This window comes from Podarcis liolepis (genome assembly GCF_965112155.1).
Source record: "Podarcis liolepis genome assembly, chromosome: 3".
In the NCBI taxonomy this organism is placed as follows: domain Eukaryota; kingdom Metazoa; phylum Chordata; class Lepidosauria; order Squamata; family Lacertidae; genus Podarcis; species Podarcis liolepis.
In genome coordinates this window covers 55,221,214-55,233,786 of record NC_139557.1, presented here as the reverse complement: position 1 = coordinate 55,233,786, position 12,573 = coordinate 55,221,214, and the positions used below count along the sequence as shown (strand labels likewise).

The following is a 12,573-nucleotide window of genomic DNA, read 5'->3' as shown; positions in this document are numbered from 1 at the left end:
AAAATAAAAGAATGACAATAATTGGCATTAATTATTCATCTCTTTTGATTTTCTCAGATATCAAGTCACTCTTAATTAGTTAAATATTAATAAGTAACAATATTCCGTTCTCTAACCATCCCTGCTGAAGCATACTGTCCTGATTATATGAAGATTTTGCTTATCTATAAGCAGGAATTATAGTATCTTACACTACAGGAACTTACATGATCTAGAATATCTGCAAACAACTAGGGAGGGCAATATTTCAGATGAGGAAGATTCAGGGAAGAGCAGTCATGAAAAGCTCCAGTCCTTGACACTGGGGATGGGGCCAAATAAGAATTTGTGAACTTCCCATTAGAAAAGAAGCATTTCTCCATTTCAAGGCAGGTTCAGACCCCTTTAAATGTGTATCTTGCTCAAAATGGAATTTGCCCTCCCAACCTAGCCCACCAAGCCAGGACTCCCACTTTCCAAAGTTAATAAAACATACAAACAAACCTACTTCTAAGAATGAGGAGGAGGTATCCCACAGTAAGGAAGACTCACTAGACAAAGGAGAAGCCTTGCTGGAGCTATCCAGATAGAATGCTCCTAAGTATATTCATGAACATCATTTTCTGCTGGGGATCACGGGGTTTGTAGTCTTCTCTGTTTCCTGAGCTGAATATATAATACCTACAAACCTCTGTGATCTGACAGTAAAAGATAATTTTGTACATACTCAGGAGCCTAATTTCCAGCCAATGGCAGACCCCTCAAGGCTTCTTCTGTGCCATAAGTTGATTATTATTCTTTTGCAGGGGCAAGGGGCAAGGGGCAGGTTGGGGCTGGGGTTTGCACAAAATTATTGCAATTTTTTTCTACAGTTTTCATTAGATACTGCTTTCATAATTTCAAAATTTATTCCAAGTTCATAAGGACGTTAATTCCATGCCAGTCAGTTTTTGTCCAAGGTAGCACATGAACAGAGTACAATATTCTTACATACATTGGCAGAGGACCCTCAAAGGTCTCTCTGCATTAGGATTTGTTTGTCTCGTACCAGAGAAATTCAGTGTGAAGCGTGCACCAACGCTGTCCTTTGGATGGTGTCCCTGGGCCTTCAAGCACTCGGTTCCTCCTTATCTGATCAGCCAACCAATTTCCACTACCATTGCGCATAACGAACTTGTCCAGGAACACCAACTGGCTCTCTGGTCCATAAAACCAATTGTAGTTGGAATCTGCAATAGCAACTGTCCTTTGGAATCCTATGAGGAAAAGTAAAATCAGACAAGTATCCATGTAAGCACATTACTCAACACTGCATATTTGAGTACAGAGATTGGAGTGTCCTGCTGAAGTCAGAGGGAGTCCTTGGGAATTAAAGATTTCCAGGATTCTAACTATGCTCTTGAATGTTTTATCTAGCATGCAATCAATTTAAGAAAAGAGTTTCAACAGACACCCTCTTTTTTGTTAATCTCAAACCCAACAATATAAAGTTGTGAAGTGGTATTGCCTCAGTTAAATGTACACGTATGAGAATATTTGTGTTGTAACAGGCATTCTAATAAGGATGATTTGCCTGGTTTAATAAATTGTGGTCCAACTTCATAGTCTAGTTGCAGCAGGAAGATCCATACCACAATATTAACTCCCTTTTCAGCAGGAGCACCTTCCTGGTAGGGTAGAGGTGCAGCAATAGCCTCCCAGCAGCAGCACTGCTAGTTACCTGGGGGCGGAGAGGCAAGTTGGGCAAATGGGCAAGCTGAATGGGCAAACAGGCAGGAAAAGCAGAAAGTGCTTTCTACATTTAAAAATGCACTTTTGGATCCAACCCAAATATTCTGGATCACTTTGATCCAGAGAATCCTCTATGTGTGCAGAAACAGATTTTTAGGTGTGATTGCACTGTGTGTATCACTTGACAGCTGGTTGGTGCTGCTCGGCTCCAGCAGCACTTATCTCCTGTTAGGAGGGGCTACAGTTTGATACTGGCATGCAGCCTGCCACTGTACACAAGAATCTCACAACTTGGGGCTTTATCTAAAGACCCACTGGTCATTTATTTTGAAGCTGATTTGAGCTGCTTACCTGGCAGAACTGTCCTGTACATAAAAGCAAAATGTTCTTTAAGCCAGGGGTGTTTAAAGTGGTTAATGTCAAAGTGCCTTTGAACAAGGAACATGTATTGGAAAAGGGATCTGGTGGTGTAGCTGCCATACGCTACTCCTTCATAGAGAGATCCATCTGTCACTTCCTGAAGCAGAACTATAGACTTTTCCATGATTGCAAGGACTTGCTTAGTCCACAGGTATGCTTCCTGAAGATAACCTGGAAGGTAATATTGAGAATATTATACCCAATAGAGATACGATCTATAAAATGTCATTTTTAAACACAGATATAAAAAATTACACATACTAGTTTATGACCAGGATGGAAAGTATTCTATGAAAATATCCAAACTGAAAGTGGCAAGGAATTCAGCTTCCCCTGAATATCAGCTTTCGTTAAAAATGAATTATTCCAAAACCTCAAGTGAAGGCCAGGGGCATGATCCATCTTCCTACTTATGTGAGTTGGCTGCTTCTGCTCCAAGCAGCAGTTACTTACATGCAGGCTTGGTGAGGTGTATTAAGCTGGATCCATATATAGGAGACAAGCCTTTGATAGCATGTAATGCCCAGGTTTTCTGCCAAGTGATCATGCCTGGCCAATGACCAGTGGTTGTCAGTGACTGACTAAACGAAAGGTCATGGGTTTGTGGTGGATAGCTCAAGGAAGATGCAACTCAGTGTGGATCAGTGGAGAAAAAGGCAAACTCCATGCTAGGGTTGATTAAGGGAGGGAAGGGAAATGTGATGCACCACTTAAATCAATATTTAATGTGGCTGGATTTCATGGAATCATACTATGTAGAATTCCGGTCTATCCAACTCAAAAACAACCAGGAAACCAGCAGAAAAAGACAACCAAATTGATCAAGGGGTTGAAACCCTTCCCCACAAAGAAAGGCTAAAGCAGTTGGGACTTTTTAGTTTAGAAAAATAGGCAAATGATAAAGGAGGTTTATACAGTTTTACAGGGTGTGGAATAAATGGACAGAGATAATTTTTTCTCCCTCTATTATATCACATGTTATATCCTTCCTGTTCAAACTGTTTTACAAAACATACAGGATAAATAAATTACTTGCAAATTCTTTCTGAAGAAGAAAGACTAAGAAGCAGCTAGCTTATTCAGTAACACTTCTCAAGGCGATGTCCTGAAAATAAACTAAAGCTGCAATCCTAATCACGGCTACCTGGCAGTAAACCCAGATGACTTCAGTAACTGAGAAGTAAGTTATTACTGTGCTGTAAATCAATGTAAGTGGAAGGCAGTTGTATTCTGCCTACTTGAGGCAGGTTCCAACATACCCTTTCCAGTTGGCTGCACTAGCTGTTGATTATCAAGCAACTGTATCAACTTCTGAAACTTTTGTTCACAACTAGAAAACGCTACTGATTCAATCATGCTTTTTTTAAAAAAACGACTCTCTCATTGTTCAGCACATACCTTGATTCATCAGAACCAGGCTTCCTGCCAGCAAGGCCACGCAGTTGGTTGGCTGGTGGTTGTGCAGGTACTGGAATCCCCATCCCCGCCTGTATGATGCTTCATACATGTATCCTGAGGCATTGGCAATCACCTCAAGAAATCTTTCCTGCTGGGACTTGCTAAGATAGTTGTACAGGAAATCATAAGCAGTGGCAAATCCAACCAAAGAGTGAGCGAGAGGGACCTCATCCCACGGTGCATCCTTCACCAGCCTGTGGAAGACAAGAGAAGGGTCAACTCTATTCATTTTAGTCATACGGTATTATCCATATTATCCATATTTATTGTTGTTAGCCGCCCTGAGCCCGGCTTCGGCTGGGGAGGGTGGGATATAAATAAAATTTATTATTATTATTATTATTATTATTATTATTATTATTATTATTATTATTAGGCTGGATCCCTGTGCTGATAGAGGGTTGAATTGCTCTGCCGCCTACTTAAGATGCTAGAAATTATGCAAAATCCATATGTTTGTTTGTGGGATGGAGGTGACTGAACCCTAGAGAAACTGCTGCCCACAAATGGCTGAACGTTTACGAGTTTCCTTTATACGTTAGCTGGACACTTTAAAATCTACAACGTTTCTAGAAGTAAAAAGCAATAAAAAGGTTACACAGTCTTCATATGAGCTGTGTAACATACTGATGCTTCATAAAATGCAAACATTTTATACCTACACAAACCTTTTTAACACTCTAGCTTTTGAAAAATACCACAGCAAACCACTGATTATGCCAGACCATTGGTGATTTAAAAGGACCTATTTACACATTCACACTGTGGAGTCATTTATTTGCCTTCAAAAATGTACTATGGGATCACTGGAATCAAGCTGAAAGGAACAACGCTAAGCACAGCCTTACCAAAACATTACATCTACTGAGAAGGTTTTTGGGTGGTTCCCCTCCTCCTTCCTCCCACAAAGGCTTCTCTAATTGCAGAAACTCAAATGAACTTCAAACATTTAATCTTGGATTAAACTCTGAACATATTAAAATATCACTGGACCTCCATGTCAGTATCTGTCTGTCTGCCTGCCTGCCACACTCTTAATTTACACTGCTATTCCCCTGCAGTTTACTTCACTAAAGGCAATGGCTCAAAAAGCAGCCTATGTTAGCAACCTCTAGCTAAACGTGCAACTGTTCCACATTTTTAATGAACGGCTGCCCAGAGCTATCCCATGTTTATCAAGAGGCAAATATTTAAAACCTCACCAATTTATCCCCAATAAACTCTCCATTTAGTGTGGCATTAATTGCTTATTTTCTGTACTTTGATTTTGCCAAAACTGCGGCCCTACAGAGGCAGGAAGTAAAGATGAGGACTTGATAGACACATGCAAGCCACAACTGGGAGAAAATTCACTCTGTTCAATAAAACTGGGACTCAGGTTTGGTTTGTGTTAAGCTCCTTTTGCAATGTGGAAAAGCAGCTTTGGTACCACCATCCTTAGCAATCTACAAAGTAGACATTTCCTTTAAGAGTGAAAAAAAGTGCCTGGAAAATTATATTTTTAATACTTAACTAGTGTTGGCCTATCATGGCTTAAAATACGTGAATGAATGAACACTTAACCATTTCCCACTGCTGTCCCTACAACAAAATCAGAGAGGCGTGGTCTGATAAATAATAGTGTGATAGAACTAGCATCCTTTAGAGTTTCTGGTAGAGTGTAGAGGGAACATTTTCAGTATGAAAGTGCTTTGAATAAAATAGGAACCTTGGAAGCTGACTTATACCAAGTCGGACCACTGGTCCATCAAGTTCAGTACAGTGGTGCCTCGCAAGACGAAATTAATCCGTTCCGCGAGTCTCTTCGTCTAGCAGTTTTTTTGTCTTGCGAAGCAACCCTATTAGCGGCTTAGCGCTATTAGCGGTTTAGCGGCTATTTAAGGCTTAGCGGCTAAAAGGCTATTAGTGGATTAGCGGCTTAGAAAAAAGGGGGGGGGAAAGTGGGGGAAAATCGGAACACTCGCAAGACGTTTTTGTCTTGCAAAGCAAGCCCATAGGGAAAATCGTCTTGCGAAGCAGCTCAAAAACGGAAAACCCTTTCGTCTAGCGGGTTTTCCGTCTTGCGAGGCATTCGTCTTGCGGGGCACCACTGTATTGTCTACACTGATCTCTCCAGGGTTCCCAACAGGTGTCTCCCCCAGCCCTACCTGGAGATTCGGGGGACCATTTCTGATGCTCTCCCACTGTGGTATGGCCCTTCCCAATGTGGGAATGCCTCTGCTCTGAGAAGCCCCTGGTTTATCCCCATTCTGTGTACTGGAACACCCTGCCAGCAGAGATTCAGCAGGCACCTTCTGTGCCAACTTATAAACGCCTGCTGAAAACTTTTCTATTCTGCCAGGCCTTTGCAGGCAATTAAAGAGTACATGCCCACAATGGTGTGCTGATGTTTGCTTTTAATTCTTTTAATTTTAACTTGTTTTTAATTATTTATGATATTACTGTATGGTTTTATGGCTTTATATTGTTGCAAACTGCTGTGATATATTTCTATGATGCAGCAGTATATCAATATTTAAACAAACTAACACTCCAGTTCCTGCATCCTCACCTGGGCGTACTTAATAACACATTAAGACAGAGAGGTAAGGAGAAGAATAGGAGGAAGTAGGAGAGGCAGCAAATCCTATATTAAAATTCAACATGTTAAATATCCTGTAGCAGCTGAGAGTCAGTTAGTGATGCACAGCCTTTGTTCCTTGGTAGACAAGTGACCTAAAGCCATCTAGCAACTGCTGGATCAAAAGAGAGATGGATTGCTGACTTCTGCCTTTGTTTCCCTTTCCATCAACACCCTCCTTTCACATAAAAGGCCTCAGCTGTGATTTCAGATTTGGTTGCTGCAATTCTCCTCTCTCAGTTTTTGAACCTTTTCCTCTCTCAGCCTATAGTCTGTCTTTTGTTTTCATATCAAATTCCCAAAACAGCAACCTAAAGTAATGCTATTACTTATCCTAAGAGCTTTGATTCTGAAGCCAAATCTGCATGCATTTCCACCAGAAACATGTAAATTCCATCTGAAAACATTAAGCTTCCTCCACCCCCATTTTTTTGGAGGGTACTCCAAGACACTAAACTCATTTCTATGGACAAGCCTACACAAATTCCAGGGAGTTTTTACATTGTGTCTTCAAAGCCACTGAGCTCTTAGGCACACTGGTCAGCCTGCTGATCAACTTTGCTCTGTCCACATTGTACTCAAAGTGTTTTTGTCTCCTCTACATTCATTGCAACTAAAGCACTTCCTCTAGGCCTAGGGACATGTAGATAAACTTCCCAGAAACCATGACATGCTTTGACTTCTACCCTTGAGGTGGGGAGGGGACACACATCTACATGGAATTCAATAAATTAATTGGGCTTTATTGAATCATTATGGCTCTGTCAAGCTTTTTTAAAAAGAACACTGTCAGTAGGCTTTTTTTAAGAAAAAAAAAGGGGGGAGAAAACCACTATCCAAAGACTTTGTGGGATATTTAATAAAGAATTTGAGCTTTCCAGCTGTACACATTGTGGTTTTTATTGTGGAATTTATACCACAGGAATTTTTGGAAAGGGGAAACACTAAAGCACACAACCCACTTCTGAATTTTGTTGAAATTGTGTACAATTCATAGTACTGTAGAGCTGGAAGGGACGGCAAGGGCCATTTAGTTCAACTCTTTGCAATGCAGGAATCTCAGCTAAAGCATCCATGACACATGACCACCCAATCTCTGCTTTTAAACCTCCAAGGAAGGAGAGTCTACCACCTTCCAAGGTAGTCCACTGCACTGCTGAACAGCTCTTACTGTTAGAAAGTTCTTCATAATGTTTACTCAGAATCACCTTTCTTTTAAGTTGAATCCCTTGGTTTGGGACCTATCCTCTGGAGCAGGCATTCCCAACCGCTGGCCCTCCAGATGTTTTGGACTACAATTCCCATCATCCCTGAACATTGGTCCTGTTAGCTAGGGATCATGGGAGTTGTAGGCCAAAACATTTGGAGAGCTGCAGGTGGGGGGTGCCTGCTCTGGAGCAGGAGAAAAACAAGCTTGCTTAAATATCTAGGGGTACAAATCATGCATATTTTGAACAAGTTGTATCAGTCTAATTCTAGTATGGTTTGGAAAGGTATAAATACGAATAGAATATGTTGTTATAAATTGAGACACTTCATTATGGACCAACTGGCTGCTTCTAAAATGATGATTGTACTGCAGTTACCTCTTTTGTTCCAGATGCTGCCATTCTGCATACCTGCTCATCTGAAGAAATGGGGGGGGGGACTTAGCAAGTTTATATTTCAATCAGACCGATCACATATTAAAAAGTATTTATTATACCCAGTTGGCAGCTGGGGCATTCTGAATTTAAGTTGCTGTTATGAAGCAAGCCAGTTTAGCCATGTGGTGGAATTGATGTCATCCAATAAGGTGATTCATTGAAAAAAATCATTTTACTGATTTACTGTAATGACTTCATTATTATGTGAAATAATGTAAAAAAAAAGTAAAATAATGTTTAGTGTTTTACTCCCCCGTGATCCATTTCTTATTAGTTATGTCATGTTTCAAGATTCATGTGTACAATTTCATAACAATAATATATATTTTTTAAGAAAACGAGCTTGCTCCATCTTCCTTGTGTTTTTCTGTATAGAACAGCTCAAAGATAGAAATAGATAGCCCTTATCATAAGCAAACTTTATCTGCACATGTTTCCACTTTAGATAAATGACTCACCAGCTTGAGTCCAAAGAGAAACTATCAAATGCAGGAAGACTGACTTCAGTTTGAATTTTGTTTGTTGGGAATTAATAGTTTTCTTTGCAGAACCTCTTCTGGTTTATACAACTCCTGAAGATCTTCTGTCAGAATACCTAAACACCAAGCTTACAGGATCCCATATGGAGATGCTACCTATGTGTCTGGTGAATCATTTTGGCAACATGGGACTCCAGAAATCTGTCAGCCATTAGCTCAGTTTCTAGTGGCAGTCTCCGATGGACCGGGTCCAAGACTGACTAGCCAATCTTTGCCTGAAACATATCAAAGTAACACTAGCTGCCAGCAGCCTGAAGTCAGGCATATTTTAGGCTAGGCCAGATGTTTGTAAAGATTTATCTGTTGAACAAAAGCCACAATGCATTCATTCAAAGGTATGTTTTGTATGCCAAATTTATCTTACTTCCCTGAAGGTCATGAAACATCTGCTATATGAAACCATTTCTAGCCTGTTGCAGCAAAAAACAAGTCTTGTGGCATGTTAAAAGATTAGCACATGTGTGCTGTGGAAGTTCTTTTGGATTGTCTGAACCAATCCAAACGATGCATTCTGACTGGCTTTTTAAAAAATCATTTCCTACTAATAGGGTGTGCCCAGAAGTACATTTTAGCAGCGACCCTGCTGTGTTTTCATCAAATATATGCACTTCTTCCCCAAATCCAGTTAAGGAGAAACCTGTTCTTCCAATTTGCAGCTGAGGAGGCTGCACAACTGAATCTGAAATTCCTACAGAGACATCAAGGTTCAATAGTGAAATGAAATAAAAACGTGACCTTAAAAATTTGCCTGGACAGACCCTGAAACTGGAAATCATTCTAACACCTTTCACAAAGGTACTGGATGGGTATGGCCAGCTTTTCAAAGAATAGAACTAAAAGGAAAAACCAATGGACATACAAACAAATTATTGACTAATTCATTTCTATGTTTCCCAATGTGTTTCAAACACAGAGATTTTTCAGTAGAGGAAATTATTCAATTTTGTGGTGGGGAAGAAAATCAGTGATTTTACGGAAAGAAGAACATATGCAAAAGTTTCACAACTGTAAAATCAGAAGCAAAAGAGCAAAAAACTCTTCTTCAGGAATAACATGGGGGGGAGAGAAAAAGACTGTATTGGATTTAAATAATTCTTGTTTTGAAAAGTACTATCATGCACTGCTGATATACAAGTAGATAACTATGCAAGTATCAGAATCCTTGCTTGGACTCAATATACCAACTTACAGGCTTGCCTTGAAAGACAAAGAATGGAATCTCTTAAATTTATTGTTGCATCATGAATCAGTATAATGCTAAACTTTCCTTTAATCCTTTGAAGGAAGGAGATTAGAAATTTTCTAGAGCACTTAATGGGGGGATTAGCTAAGAATAAATTCAAGCTCTGAAAACAAAATCTAAACAATTGCTACCAATGTTAACTTTCATTAAAGCTGGGTTAAATCCAATTAAGTCATACTCAAAATAGACCTACTGAAATTGACATGACTAACTTACATCCATTATTACTAATGGACCTATTTGAGTGTAACTTAAATTGGATAGTACAACCCACTGAGAAGAGGCACTATGTACTTTCAAAACCACACTAGAAGCCTACACAGTTGACAAAATGTTATTCATTCACTATCTGGTAACATAATACAGATCTACAACCTATTTATCCTGGTGCAATTTCACGGACTTCAATAAAGAGCAAAAGAAAATGGAGAGGGGGTTGATCGCAGCTATCAAACTTAAAAACATTAAATCACAGATGATGGCATGTGGCTAAAATTGTTAAGGAATCAGCACTCTTCCAATCCTAGTTGGAAGTAGAGTGGTTCACAACTCCAGTCAAGTGTTGCTTTATATATCACACACTTCACAGTAACCAAGTGATGAGGAGTTTTACCTGCTAACTACAAAAGGCCCAGAATCAAGGCAGCTATGTGAGTGCAGATGTTCTTGGCTGATCTTCACAATAAAGTTGTTGGTTTTTTAAGCACTCGTTTTGGCCTGGTTTCTTAAGAACTTCAGAAAGTACATTCCAAAGTCTGGCCATGGGTCCATCTATCTCAGTAGTATCTACACTGAGTAGCAGCAGCCCTCCATGGTTTTGAACTGGGGGCATTCTCCCCCCCCCCCGGACACGCCAGGGATTGAACCAGAGGCTTTCTACATGGAAAGCAGAAGTTCTACTGCCAACAGCCTCTCTCTTCTGAAATACCTTGGCAATTACCAAATAGGGCCATACTGGTCTTTTCTTCCACAGTAAATATGTTATGTAGGAAGGACAGATGCATGTTCATAAACATTCAGAGATACACACCAAGGAACTCTGACTGACTACAGCTTCTAGGCACACACTCAATGCATGCTTAGGGATACATTTCTCACTTTCTGCATTTTTAACAGAAAACAATGATGCAGTTCTGAATAACAGATACAAGCCTAAGTACAGTGTGAAATGGCTCTTTCAAATCAACCCATCTGCACTGTGGAGTAGGGAAATTGAATTCCACCAATGGTGCACCAAAACAAATACAGTGGTACCTTGGGTTAAGTACTTAATTCATTCCGGAGGTCCGTTCTTAACTTGAAACTGTTCTTAACCTGAAGCACCACTTTAGCTAATGGGGCCTCCTGCTGCTGCCGCGCCACCGGAGCACGATTTCTGTTCTCATCCTGAAGCAAAGTTCTTAACCCGAGGTACTATTTCTGGGTTAGCGGAGTCTGTAACCTGAAGCATATGTATCCTGAAGCGTATGTAACCCAAGGTACCACTGTAGTGCATGCAGACCATAGCTTATACAGTAAAAGAGTGGTTTACTAGCTGAAATACAATGAAAGTTTAAGAGAGCTCCTCTGAATTTCTTTAAGTGAAAGTTCAAATATGGCTTTGCATCAGACTCAAATTATGTCACTAAGTTCTTGAACAGGCTTTTAAATGTATGGAAAATATCACTACACAACAGGCAACATCTGCCAATATTTTCCTTCTAGGGAGTCACCTGACAGCAAACTATTCATAAAATGTTTATCTTTCAGTGCTTTGAAGCATGCAGTATAATAACATTTCCATGATATTTTGTAGAAACGTCATATTGCAAATGCCAGGATGATATATAAATCATTTAGGGATAGGAGCTCTGTTTACAACCAGTTAAAATGTACAACCTGTTAAAGTTATTACATTATACTTAATAAAACAGAGGTATAGATTAATTTTTAGAATCACTGCTCCCATCTTTTTAAAACAAATCTCTTAATTTTATCATTTTTAGAATATAGTTTCCCTTATCTTCTCTTTTACCTAGTCCGCTACTAGATTTATTTATATTTCTTTTTAATGGATTATTTATAAATATTTCAAATACTATAGTGGTTATGCAACAATTTAAATTATAAAAATACAGCAGATAGAAACAGTTTTCAAAACAGTTCTAAAAGGAAAAGAGGTGCTGAAGGAGATTGCAACTTCTGATAATAATTCTAAAAAACCATCATTTTCCTGTTGTGAGAGACATTGTTCCATTTTCTGCTTAGTCTTCGTAAACAAAAGCTGAATGTAGTTTTATTTTTTTTCATATTGTAAATTTACTGCAGTAATAAAAACAGAAAAAGAACCTGACTTTAACTTTATGATATACCTTTTCTATAAGAAAACTGAAATGTATTTTCCAATATAGAGTTGGAATGGACAGAATGGATTTCCTCTCCTTCCTGTAGCCCTACACACACACACACACACACACACACACACACACACAGTAGAGTAGACCCTTTTGAGGGCGTAGGAGCTGCATAGAAGAGGACAGAACAAGGCGGCTTAAATTGCACAGTACTGGATATTGCCCAATACAAATTAAAATTACCGTATTGGCCTGAATATAAGTCACACCCGTATATAAGCTGCACCCTTAAAAATCAGGGGGGGGGATAAAATTCTGCAGGCACTCACACCCGTTCCATTTTACCATATGTCTGTTTCAGCAGCGATATTGTAAAAGCCAATTTTTGTAAGGTCGCGAATTTAAGCTGCACTTTAACTTTTCTAGGTCAGAATTTTGGAAAAAAGTGAGGCTTATATTCAGGCCAATACTGTAACATTGAGCTGCACCATAACAAATTCTCTTAACTTTTATATATGTTACGTGCTTCTCCTGGCAGAAATACATTTCTGTGCCACAACACACATCATATTCGATTCAGTGACGTCACACAGAACTGAAAATA

General features: G+C 39.4%; 1 protein-coding gene across 3 annotated transcripts in view; it reads right to left on the bottom strand.

The window, feature by feature from the left end:
• LOC310704403 (dermatan-sulfate epimerase) overlaps nt 1-12,573 on the bottom strand; it is a 145,652-nt gene that overhangs the window by 3,700 nt on the left and 129,379 nt on the right. For all 3 annotated transcript variants that reach the window (XM_083497780.1, XM_083497778.1, XM_083497779.1), the window contains 3 exons: nt 3,529-3,782; nt 2,062-2,301; nt 1,028-1,235 (listed from right to left, as the gene is read on the bottom strand). In XM_083497780.1, the coding sequence (XP_083353906.1) occupies nt 1,028-1,235; nt 2,062-2,301; nt 3,529-3,782 (702 nt within the window). The remainder of the gene's footprint in view (nt 1-1,027; nt 1,236-2,061; nt 2,302-3,528; nt 3,783-12,573) is intronic.